Here is a 12,232-nt window from a genome sequence, read left to right as displayed (position 1 = left end):
CGGGGAGTCACCCTGTGTCACACCCCGAGGGACAGCAGGGAGGGGGTACAGGAGCAGGAGCTGGACTTGTCCCCTAAAAATCCTGCCTTTGCCTCAGGCTGCTGCTCTGGTTTTAGCAGCCTCGATCTGCTGGAGTGCTGAGTGTCCTGCAAAAGCCAAATTTCCTGCAGCTCCTTGTTTCACTGAGCTCAGTAATGTTCATATCTTGGTAATAAATGCACATGGAAAGGAGCTGTGGTTCTCACTGCTTCACCCTTAATGAGCAGTTTGTTCCATCCCCTCAGCGCTGCTGCTGCTGCTCTCACGTTGGTTTTTGTCTTGACTCTGCCCATGGGGTGCCGTGTGGGAGCAGAGACGTGGCTGGGTGTGTGTAGTGTGGCACCAGTTCCCTTCTGGGCCAGCTGTGCTGCACTTTTATAACATTTATATTACATTTCCCAGCTCCCTCAGGGATTCTCCAGCCCCTTCCCAGCTCCATTCCCTTCCCTGGGCACGCTGCAGCCCCTCAGGGTCTCTCACCACAGCCCCCACGGTGTCACCTCAGCAGTGCCAGCACAGGGGACAATCACACCCTGCTCCTGCTGCCACGCTATTTTTGATGCAAAAACATCTGAGTTCTGCTCGAGACTGGCTTCATGCAAACCACCTGGTGGGGAGGCAGAAGTCAAACACCACAGGAGGGGAAGAAAGTCCCAGGGTGCCACCAGGCAGTGTGACACACCACAACCTAACCTAAAAATGTTACCAGCCATGTTCTAATTGCACACTTCCAACTCCCCAACTCCCACATTTTTTACTTCATAACTGTGGTGCTCTTTTAATTTGGTCTTTCATGTTGTGTAGGACGAGGTGGTTCTGAGAAGAACAACGGGGTTGTGAGAAGGGGAACAGGATGTGGAGCTTATCTCCTGACCAGGGCCTGCCTGGGAAAAAGGGATTTGTTACGAGCTAGGAGCTGAAGGAGAGAGTAATCCCAAACCAGTGAGCCATTGTAGCAGGGAAATATTTTGTATTGTTGGTCTCCTCCAGCCTAAATGACTCTGTGATTCTGTTTCCACAAAGACTCTGGTTTGACAGAATACACAGAACATTTGTGTGTTTTTGTAGCACTTGAGAAGTGAAGTAGGCTGTTAACGTTAATCAGGAGATTAATTTTTTCCCTAACTCTGTTCTTGGAAGTAATTACATGTTTTAATTTGACCCAGGATGCAGATCTTGTGTGGAAAACTCTGTCCCACAAGGAGTTAAGCTGGCTGCTGTGAGCAGCCCTTGTCATGGAAAGTGTTAGGCAGAGCTGTGGTGTCACTGGGAGCTGGGTTTCTCTGTTACTCACTGCCCTTCACGTGCTTTTTCAGAGACTTCTGCCTGTTTGTGAATTATCTTGTGAAAAGGGGGAAAGACTACAAGCCTGTGGTGTTTATAACAAAAAGCAGTATAGGAAGATGTGAGCAACACAGAGCTTCTAAATCTGAGTTAGGTGGAGTTCAGCCCTTAGAGGAGCAGTGTCTGTGCTGTGGGAGCTGGGATTTGAGATGGGCTCAGGCTGTGAGGAGTTCAGCACTCATTTATTCCACTGCAGGGAATGGTTTTGGTGAGTGATCCTCGTGGAATTCCGTCCCCAGTGCTGTTCTCACTGTGCTTCCAGAAAACACCCCAGCAGCAGGATCCCTCCTGCAGTTCAGGCTGTGTAAAAGTTCCCCTCTTTGCTGACAAAGATGTTTCCTGTCTCTGTAATTGCAGATATGTGCCATCATTGGAGGAACGTTTACTGTAGCTGGGATCCTCGACTCCTGCATTTTCACAGCATCAGAGGCCTGGAAGAAGATCCAGCTGGGCAAAATGCAGTAACCATGAAAACTCTACCCTCGACTCCAAGGACAGGAGCAAAGATTGAGAAACCTACCACTACCTGTTTTTGTCTTTATTTTCTATTTGATTGAATCAGTATGTTTTTCTCTAATCAGGCTGGTCAGTGAAGACGTCTTCAACAAATCAAAGAAATCTCCATGCATTTCAGAGCTCTGAGAGGGAAAAATCAGTGGAATCAGGGTGTGGATTTTGATTCCCTCCCCCCAGAGAGAGAGGTTGAAATGCCATATGAGATCTAAGTGAGGATGGCAGTCTGTCCTCTGGGAGGTTCCCATGGCAGTGTACAAACTAGGGAGTAGATGGCAAAGAGCTGAACTGTCTTGTGGCACTTCTTGGAGTTCTGTTGCATTTGCATGATCAGACAATCGACTTTTGTATAGGGCAGAATTACACATGAGGAAGAAATTCCACCCATGGTGCCAAAAAGGTGATGTGTCTGTTGGTGAGGAGTGGAAAGAAAAAGTCCCCACAGCAAACCTCAGAGACAGAGGGCAGAAATAACACCAAGAAATGTTTTGTGCTTCTATTGAAAGCTCAGTTGTTCAGATACAACCTTTCTAACCAAGTGAGAAAAGACCAGGAAGCCTTCCCCAGCTACCTTTTCCTAGGTAATCTGTGATCCCAGCAGTGGAGGGCATTTCTTTTACTCTGGATGTAAAAGTGGTTTCATTTCTTCCCACTAACTGAATATCCAGTCTTGTGTTTACAGGTGGCATGAAGTAAAAACCAAACTGAGCAACACAGTTTTATGTGGCCTTTGCTTTGAAAGGGAATAGTTGTCTTTACAGCATTAGCTTTTCTTTCTTCTGTTTCTAAACACAGACCACCCAAAAGTCTGGATTCTGCACTTCTGCTTTATTATTGTTGTTGTTGTTTTTTTTGAAAAAAGATTTTGTATTCTCTGTGCTCAGAAAAATGGTGCAGCCCTCTGGGTGGATGAGCACAGCTTCCTCTCTTGCTTTGTGTGTGTGTATTCAATACACCTGTCAAACACAGGAATTCTGACTTTTCAGGATTTAAGGTGCCTCCCTTTTCCTTTAAAACTCAAGCCAGGCTTCTTTTCTGAGCCCTGGACTGACCCTGCTCTCCCACAGGTACACAGGGCAGCATTCCCACAGGCTGACCCTTGCTGGGAGTTTTGTTTGATCCCTTTAAAAAGATTCCTGAGCTTCCCTGTCCCTTCCTTCAAGCCTTGTCTTCTGGAGCCTCCAAAACACAGAGGTGTGAGGGGAAAACTCCTGCCAGGGGCATCTTGCATGTCATTTGGTCCCAAAAATGAGACCAGATGCCCACCAGTGCATTTTCCAGAGCCTCATCAGTGTTCCTTGAGTAGTGACAGTCTCCGCATGCCTTGGGAATGTCTGAGCTGAGGATACACAAATTTTAAGTCTTTCAGGATGGATTAAACAAAAATAGTCATAAAATAAAGATCTTGAACTCAGTGCTGTAAATTTTAAGATGGGTGCAGGGTTTCTCTTGGATGATATCCATTGCCTTTTCCTGGAGGCAGAATATCCAAACTTTATGCTGTGATGATACGAATTGTTGAATATTCAGTGTTATTGTTAGAGTCAGATGCATTTCAAAAGAATTCCTGATTGTTCAAATTTTCTCCTTGCTTTGGAAGCAGGGAAGGTGTAGCCAGTTTTACCCACCCACCAAAAAGAAGCAGCCAGCTCCTCTCCCCCTGCCATGCTCTGCCCTGTAGTGACTTTGGACAGCATTGGAATTTTTCCTTGTTCTTCTCTGGACTGATTGCTCTTCCTTTAGGTGCAAACTGGATTGTGCAACTTCCTGCACCTGTTCATGTATGGGTAGATTTTTTTTTTTACTTTCTTTTTTTTTTTTTTTAACTTTTTTTTTCCCCTTTTACAAAAATGAACTTTTTCAATGAGATGCTTGGGTTCATCTGGGGTGTGTGTCCATGTGCCTGCGAGTGGAACCCTCTGGATGTGGGATTTTCCATGGCAATTGCTTCTCCTGCTGGCTGAAGGATTTCCTCTAATCCAGTGTGACCAGCTGAAACTCACACCTAAAATGTCCTCATTTTTCCTTTTGGATTTGCTGAGTCTTTGCTGACAGCTTGGGAACAGTGGATTAAAATGATGAGATTGTTTATATTTTAGCATCTTCCTTACACTGAGATTTATTTAGTGCATCCTTCTCCTGAGCTGGGCAAGGGGAGATCTTTGCAGTACAGTTCATTTTCTGAAATTTCTCCTCTGGTACACTTTCTTTGACACAAACAGAGGTGGTTGCAGATTCTTTGTGTCCCCTGGTGTGTTATTCCCATCCTTTTTCCCATTCCCTGTCTGTATTAAACTGCCTCCTGTGCAGTCCAGGCCAGTTCTCTAAACCAGACCAGTGAAATTGGTTTGTTTGGGGTTTTTTTTTTTTGGAAGTAACACACTTCAGCGTGCCTGCTCTCTCTGCCAAAACATCCCCTGCAATAAGGTAATAAATCACTTTTTTGGGGGGGTATTTTTGTTTTGTTTTGTTTTGGGGTTTTTTTGTTTGTTTGTTTGGTTGGTTTTTTGTTTGGTTTTTTTTGGGGGTTTTTTTTGGGTTTGTTTTTTTTTTTTGCAAGGTATGGAAACCAAATTGTTCTCAAGTTCTGGCAGGAGGAACAGTCTGTCCTTGGTTCTGTAAACCAGGTCTGAGCCTTTGAGAGCTGCCAAGCCAAGGCCACCCTCTGGGGCTGCTGGGCTTTGTGGTGAGCTCGTCCTGCAGGGTCACACCGCGGTGCTGCATCGTGTGTTTGCAGCAGAATCTGCTCTTCACCTCCCCAGCTGTGAAGGCAAGGCACTTACTGCCTCTGCACCCATGAGATCTCACTTTTATTCTGAATTTTCTGAAGAGAAAATGAGCTTAGTGGTGCTTTTAAACGTCCTTGCAAACAAAAGAATTTGGAGTCAGAGCAGAAGGAAACCCTGAGTTGTGGGGTTCTGATTTTGCCATTTCAAGTCAGTGTTTTTATTGAAGAATTTGGATATCCAAAAAAGACATCCCTTTAGGAAATATTTGAAACTCCCACTTTAAATTATTCCCTGTAACTGCAGACTCCACCCTACGGTGAGAACTTGAGGCATAGGATGCTTTGCAGTGGTGGAGTTAAAAACTTCTAGCTCTAGGGAAAGTTATTAGATGTATTCTAGGCAGTATCTGGACTGCTGAAGAAGATTTTTAAAAGAAAACAAAACGGAAATGGGGTACAAAAATCCAGGAGAGATGAGTCTGTGAACGTTTGATCTGATCTCTCAAATCCTTGCATTGATTTGCGCTGTGAAAAATGAGATTTGCAATGTAGGTGGCCCTGTCTGCCACCAGCTCCTGAGTATTTCTCATTTATTGTTCTTTCTCTGTGTGACACGGGGCTGTTGGGGCTGGGGCTGGCTGGGATGAGTCTCTTGCTTTACAAGAGTTTTTAATTTGCAGATTGGGGGTGTCAGTTTGTCCCTGGGGTGTGGGAGAGGGGCAGGGAGGAGGAGCAGCCCTGCCGTGTCTGGTACTGCAATGTTTAAAGCACAAGTCTTTTACATTTCTACAGTGGAGACTGTTAAGGAGTTCTGGCATTTGTCTTTTTAATTTGCAACCTTATGTTAATAAACTATTAGCCTTTTTAGTTCCATAATTAAAAATAAAACTCTTACGTGTTTTGATTGGCTTCTTGTCACACTCCTGTTGCAAAATCAATCCAAAGGGGCTTTTTTCTTTTGTTTTTAATGATGATTTCAGTGAACTGAGCGTTATCACACAATGAAATCACAGGTCACTGTGGTGAAAGTTAGCACGAGGCTCTTTTGTAATCAGCCCTGAGTCACGTCTGGACATTCAGTGCTGGGTTTTGTACAGTACCAAGTGTCCCAACCTCCTTTTTTTAAGGAAAGGTGAATGGACTGTGCTTGGGACTTGCTGGGTTTGGCTTTAGTCACTGTGCTCCTTGGTATGTGAAATAATCCCATTTTTGTCCCCCCCCCTCCTTTAATGTCCACTTAGCCTTGCTTCATAACTGTTTAGAAACAAAAGTCTGAGGCAATTTTTAAAGATGGAACAGTAAAGGGTTACAGCACAGTGAGTTTGGGCTCAGGATATCTGCACCATCTTAAGAAACAAATTCCCTTTATGTTGGGAAGGTCTTTGTGGAGGAAGAGACCCTGCCTGTTCCAGTGACTGAACTCTCATTTCCACACGTGATGGGATGCTGCTGGAAGTCTCTCACTCTGTAAATGACAAATAAAGGCTCTGGGGAAGGTGTTTGTCCAAATCCCAGCCTGCTGCAACTCAGTCCCAAACTTTTCCAGCCTGTCTTTATAAAAAACCCAGCCCAAACCCAGCCAAGCCAATTAATTGGTTAATTTCTGCCAATTTTCATTGAGAATAAATTAAGTTGTGTCCTGAAAAGATGTACTGGGCCACATCCACCTGAAAGGGGAATGGTTTGTGCAGGTGAGCTGGGTTATGGGGACAGGGACAGAGGTGACAGTGACACAGGGACAGGGGCTGGGCAGGGGAACTGGTGTCCCCTGGGGCTGAGGGACATGGGACTGGTGTCACTGGTGTCCCTTGGAGCAGAGGGACATGGGACTAGTGTCACTGGTGTCCCTCGGACTGGTGTCACTGGTGTCCCTTGGAGCACAGGGACATGGGCAGGGCAGGGCAGGAGGAACCAGTTTCAGCCTCATTCATGGAGAGAAGGAGCTGCTGGTGAACAGCAGGGCAGGACTGACGGGCAGGGGGTGCCCAGGTGGCACTGGGGACATGCCCAGGTGGCACTGGGGACATGCCCAGGTGGCACTGGGGACAGTGCCAGCAGCTCTGTACCGGGGATGGTGCCAGGTCGGTACCGGGACAGTGCCCAGGGTGTGATGCTCAGGTGAGCACCAGGAAAGGTGCCCAGATGTGTGCCAGCTGTGTCCCGGCTCTGTCCCAGCTGTGTCCTGGGTCTCACCCAGATGCGCTCCGGCTCTATTCCGGCTCTATCCCGGCTCTGTCCCGGGTTTGTCCCCGCTCTGTCCCCGCTGCAGCGCTGCCCTCCGGCCGCCAGGGGTCGCGGCTCGGGGCCGGGCCGGAAGCGGAGGCGGAAGCGCCTCTGGCTCCTCTTCCGGGCGGGCGGCGCGGTGGCGGCAGCGGGTGAGGCACCGGGGGCTGCCATCCGCGGCCATCGGGGCTATCCGCGGCCATCTCCGGCCGGCGGGGCCTCCGCGGGACAGCGGCGGGGTGCGGGAAGGGGCTCGGGTGGCCGAGAGCCCGCCCGGGGCTGCGGGACGGGGAGAGCTGGGGCTCGGGGGGAGCTCGGCCTCCTTGAGGCTGCGCTGCCCTGGTGCGTTACTGAGTTAGCGCTGCCCAGCCCCGGGACGTGCCAGGGTGTGCGCTCAGAAGTTGGGGAGTTGAGCAAAACCGCCCTTTAATTTAATTTATCGTTCATTTAATTTACCTTTTGCTATCAGGATCAGTGGTGCCCTGACTGGCAATTCTCTAGCGCAGTTGTAAAAGTTTAGGAAAGGCCAGAATTATCTTGGATTTGCAGATGTGTTACCTGTACGCTGTGGCGAGGAGCGTTCCTGGCGGTGCTGGAGCAGTGCGAGTTCCCTCTGCAAGCCCAAAATACACATTTTTATAGATGGATATAAATGAGAGCGGTGCAGGGCAGCATGCAGGTGTCCTGGGCGCTGGGAACGGGGAGCCTCGGGCTGGAAGAACGGTGTGATGTGCACGTGTGTCAGTCACAGGGTCACTGCCAGCAGGGCAGAGGCTTCAACTTATTTGGAGTCAGGGATATCAGGGTTTGTTGACCAGTGCTGGGATTTAAAACAGTTAAAATTATTTTTTATGCCGCAGCAGACTGGGCGTGGGTGATGGAGTGTGTGTGTGCTGCAGCACCTCTCCAACTGCTATGTTTTGTTGTTTTTTTTTTGCAGCCAAAATGAAGTTCAACCCCTTTGTGACCTCGGACCGCAGCAAGAACCGCAAAAGGCACTTCAATGCCCCCTCCCACATCCGCAGGAAAATCATGTCCTCGCCCCTGTCCAAGGAGCTGCGGCAGAAGTACAACGTGCGCTCCATGCCCATCCGCAAGGACGACGAGGTCCAGGTACTGCCCTGCCACACCTGCGCCTCCTCCCGGGAGTTTCCAGCAGGAATTTCCCCATGGAAAGGGTGCTCAGGCCTTGGAACTGCTCAGGGAGCTTTGGAGAGCCCATCCCTGGAGTGTCCCAGGAAGGGCTGGAGGTGGCACTCGGGGCTCTGGGCTGGGGACAGGGTGGGGATGGAGCCAAGGTGGGGATGTGGCATAATTTGGATTTGATGATCTTGGAAGTCTTTTTCAAGCCAGCTGAGTCTGGGATTCGGTTTTCATGTGCAGCTTGTGCAAAAGGCAAGGACGAGACAAACTGGTATTAATGCTGGAGCTTTGTCTTAAGCATGACAGAAAATAATCTAAGTTAATCATGTCATGAGTTGGGCTGTCAAGTGTTTCTTAAATTCACTTCATTTAAATTCACTTCAGTGATAAGGATGGCACAGGTGTGCTGCACTTCAGCTGCATGCACTGATCATTGTGCTGAACTGAAAACTTTCAGCAATAAAGCACAAAGCAAAGAATTGGGTTTTCTTATAGACTGTTTGCTACCTGTGATATTTGAAAGTTTGGATTAGAAATGAGTCCAAGCTAAGTGGCTTTTTTTGTATAAAACAATGATAGATGAAAAATGAGGGTAAAAACTGTTAAAAATTGAAACCTGGCTGTCGCTATAGGACACTAAATAAAACAACACACATGCTGGAACCTCCAGGGTAAAAAGAAGGGAAATTTATTTTCTGACTCCAACATTTAAAAATTTTCAAAAGTGACAGTGGATTGGAGGATAAAAGTGCCACCTCTCCAATGACACTGGACAAGACAACAGCCCATCAAATTTCTCTTCCTCCAGAGAAGAATGTTAAACGATAATTATTTACATAAAAATGCATGAGAAAGTTCATTACAAGAATGTAAACATCAGAAGGCTTAGAAGAACAGGGCAACACCTGGCTGCAAAGCTACAGAGCTCCCTCATTACGGTTTGCTGCAGAGAAAATGGGGGGAAGCACAATCCTGATCTGTTTTATGTTCTGTGTTAGTAATGCTGAAATTGTCAGGTCACTCATGTGTTTGTGGCTTGGATCCTGTGCAGCTCAGCTGGGTGGCTCAGTGCTGGGTTGTGAGCAGGGCTGGCTGCTCCAGGGCTGGTTCTGGAGCTCAGTGTGTGTGTGCTGTGTGCAGGTGGTGAGGGGACACTACAAGGGCCAGCAGATCGGCAAGGTGGTGCAGGTGTACAGGAAGAAATACGTGATCTACATCGAGCGCGTGCAGCGGGAGAAGGCCAACGGCACCACCGTGCACGTGGGCATCCACCCCAGCAAGGTACGGGGGCACTGGGGCTGCTCTGGGGTTGGGTGGGACCTGTTGACAAGTGGTGGGAATGCCCCTGGGTCAGCAGATGGAGCAGCCCTGGGAGAAGGGTCTGGGGGTGCTGCTGGCCAAGAGCTGGACCTGTCTTGGCCCCAGGAGCCCCCTGTGCCTGGGCTGGTCCCCAGTGGGCAGCAGGAAGGGGCTGGCATTGTGCCCCCCAGGTGAGACCCCACCTGCGGAGCTGCCCCAGCCCTGGAAGGAGCTGGAGCTGCTGGAGAGATCCAGAGGAGGCACCAGGGAGCAGAGGATGGAGCAGCTCTGCTGGGAGAGCTGGGATTGTTCACCTGGGCAGGAGGAGCTTTGGGGTGACACAGTTGTGGCCTCACAGTGCCTGAAGGAGCCAACAAGATGGAGAGAGAATTTTAGAAGGACCTGGAGGGACAGGATAAAGGGAATGGTTTCACACAGCCAGAGGGCAGGGTCAGATGGGATATTGGGAATTAGGAATTGTTCCCTGTGAGGGTGGGCAGGCCCTGGCACAGTGCCCAGAGCAGCTGTGGCTGCCCCTGCATCCCTGGCCGTGTCCAACAAGGCCAAGCTGGGGTTTGGAGTGGCCTGGGACAGTGGGAGGTGTCCCTGCCATGGCAGGGGTGGCACTGGATGAGCTTTGAGGTCCCTTCCAACCCAACCCATTGTGGGGTTCTGTGAATAACAAATGGAGATGTTGCCTCAAGGAAATGTTAGGGTGTCATGAGCAGAGATGTGAGTTGAAACCACATTGTTTCTAGGAGTAGAAACTTGCTAGAAACTTTATCTTGCTCAAATACATCTTTGAAGAGGCTGATGTTTTCAAAGTACAAAATTGATCATTTAGAACAATCCTTCATCTTTGCAGTGTGGCACTTGCACTGGTTGAGGAGGTGCTGGAGAGGCTTAAACACATGCTCAGAGTTGTGATTGTTCTTGCAGGCAGTTGTGAACTGAATACTTCTGAACCTGGGCTTAGCCTGAGGTATTTAGAGCTGGTGAAAACCAGGCAAAGCCTGTTTAGATCATAACAGGAAACATTGCAAACTAAACACAAGAACTTGCCAAAATCTGGTTTGAAGCAGATAAATTCAGTCTGCCTCAGCCTTGCCACGTGGGCACAAAGATGGAAGTGTTGGTGGAAAAAATCCAGTTGTAACAGGTTTTGTGGTGTAAATGGTTGGTGTGTTCAGCAGAGGGAGGGCAGAATTATTCCAAAACATCACGACTTGTGTGCAGCCACAACATCTGACAAGGTGACATTGTGGTGGAGCCAGTGCATGTATCTGTGTGCTGAATAGCAGTGAGAAAAATGGAATTTTCTGCTGCTTCTTCACTGGGAAAATTTTTATTAATTGGGAGCTAGACCTCAGTAAAGCTTTGCATAAAGATTCTGGTTATTAATGCAGAGAGCAGAGGAATGTTTTGTTACAGACTTGCAGTATGAACAGTTTGTACATCTCCTGGGCAAAGAGGTGGGAATTACAATTCAGACCTGAATGCACAGGGAATTAAGGAGGAAGTGTGCCTATATGGCATTTCTGTGATTTGATAGTTCTGTTTTCCAGGTAGTGCTTTCAGTAACACCAGTTTCAATACCTGTACCAATTTCTTTGCCAGTTTGAGAAGCCAGGAGCAGGAATTGTTGGATAAATTCTTCCCTGGGAGGGTGGTGAGGCACAGGGTGCCTGGAGAAGCTGTGGCTGCTCCTGGAGTGTCCAAGCAGCTTTGATTCCTCCTTTGTGCTGCTGGGATCAGCTGTGTGCTGTGGCCCAGGTGGGTTTGGCATTGGCTGCTGCCCTTCCCTGTGGACAGGGAGCCTTATGGGGGCGAGTGAAGAGATCTGAATCTTGACTCCATGTTTCAGAAGGCTGGTTTATTATATTATGATACATATTATATGAAAATGCTATATTAAAACTGTACTAAAAGAATAGAGAGAAAAGGATTCATCAGAAGGCTAGAAAGAACAGGAACGGAATGATAACAAAGACTTGACACTCTCAGAGAGTCCAACCAGCTGATTGTGACTGGCCGTTAATTAGAAACAACCATGCCCCAATCACAGATTGGCTGTTGCATTCCACAGCCATCAGACAGTTAATTGTTTACATTTATTTCCTGAGGCTTCTCAGCTAGAAGAGGAGAAAAATCCTAGCAAAGGATTTTCATAAAATGTCGTGGCTACATAGCCTGAAGTCTCTGTGCCCTCTGCAGGTGGTGATCACCAGGCTAAAGCTGGACAAGGACCGCAAGAAGATCCTGGAGCGCAAAGCCAAGTCCCGCCAGGTTGGCAAGGAGAAGGGCAAGTACAAGGAGGAGACAATCGAGAAGATGCAAGAATAGCTGGTTTCCTGATTGACACCATTAAAAAAACTGCTAAAATTCAACCTCTTGTGTGTCTTCTTTCAAAAATCTTCATGTGTTCTGCATTTAAATATTCCTACTTTTGTTTCGACTTTGTAAAAAATACACTAAATTAAAAAGCTCTTTATACCTGTTTTTACTGCTAAGAAAAAGAGTTTTCTCCTTGTAAAGAATGCTTCAACCAACCTGAAAGAGCAGTGCAGTCCTGAAACATCCATCTTAACAGTGATTGTGTTTCTGTCTCTTCATTAGATATGTCCACGGTTTTCTTAATATTAACGTGTTCATTCTGTGCACTGTATATGTAATTAATTTGGGTCTTATATTAATGAGGAGAAAGGGGTGTATGAGCAGTGCTGACGAGGCAGAGCTGACTGGTTTGGGAAGGGATGGGGTGCAGCAGTCTCAGCGCTGCTGGTGGTGCTATTTTGGATGAATTTTCTGTGAGAGGAGATCTTTCCTGGCACTTTGTACCTCCATAATTGAGAGCTGCTTGTTGAAAACAGCTCTGCAGTTGTGAATTGACTGGCTCAGTGAAATGCCCTCTAATTGCTGCTACAGAGAGACAGAAATTCATCT

At 47.7% G+C, this 12,232-nt stretch overlaps 2 protein-coding genes across 2 annotated transcripts in view; both read left to right on the top strand.

Annotated features, from left to right (window-relative positions):
* ERGIC1 (endoplasmic reticulum-golgi intermediate compartment 1) overlaps positions 1 to 5,528 on the top strand; it is a 56,995-nt gene extending 51,467 nt beyond the window's left edge. Inside the window, exon 10 of the mRNA XM_041489866.1 lies at positions 1,741 to 5,528. Within this exon, the coding sequence (XP_041345800.1) occupies positions 1,741 to 1,848 (108 nt within the window). The 3' untranslated portion in view covers positions 1,849 to 5,528. The remainder of the gene's footprint in view (positions 1 to 1,740) is intronic.
* Positions 5,529 to 6,855: 1,327 nt separating this feature from the next.
* RPL26L1 (ribosomal protein L26 like 1) lies at positions 6,856 to 11,676 on the top strand. The gene is made up of 4 exons (XM_041489857.1): positions 6,856 to 6,999; positions 7,788 to 7,960; positions 9,131 to 9,271; positions 11,504 to 11,676. The coding sequence occupies exons 2-4, from the start codon at positions 7,793 to 7,795 to the stop codon at positions 11,630 to 11,632; spliced, it is 438 nt and encodes a 145-aa protein (XP_041345791.1). The 5' UTR covers positions 6,856 to 6,999; positions 7,788 to 7,792; the 3' UTR covers positions 11,633 to 11,676.
* The last annotated feature ends 556 nt before the right edge of the window (positions 11,677 to 12,232 follow it).

This window comes from Pyrgilauda ruficollis, unplaced genomic scaffold (assembly GCF_017590135.1).
Source record: "Pyrgilauda ruficollis isolate IOZ18807 unplaced genomic scaffold, ASM1759013v1 scaffold97, whole genome shotgun sequence".
Classification (NCBI taxonomy): Eukaryota; Metazoa; Chordata; class Aves; order Passeriformes; family Passeridae; genus Pyrgilauda; species Pyrgilauda ruficollis.
The sequence above is the reverse complement of the archived record's forward strand: the minus strand, read 5'-3'. Positions and strand labels throughout refer to the sequence as shown.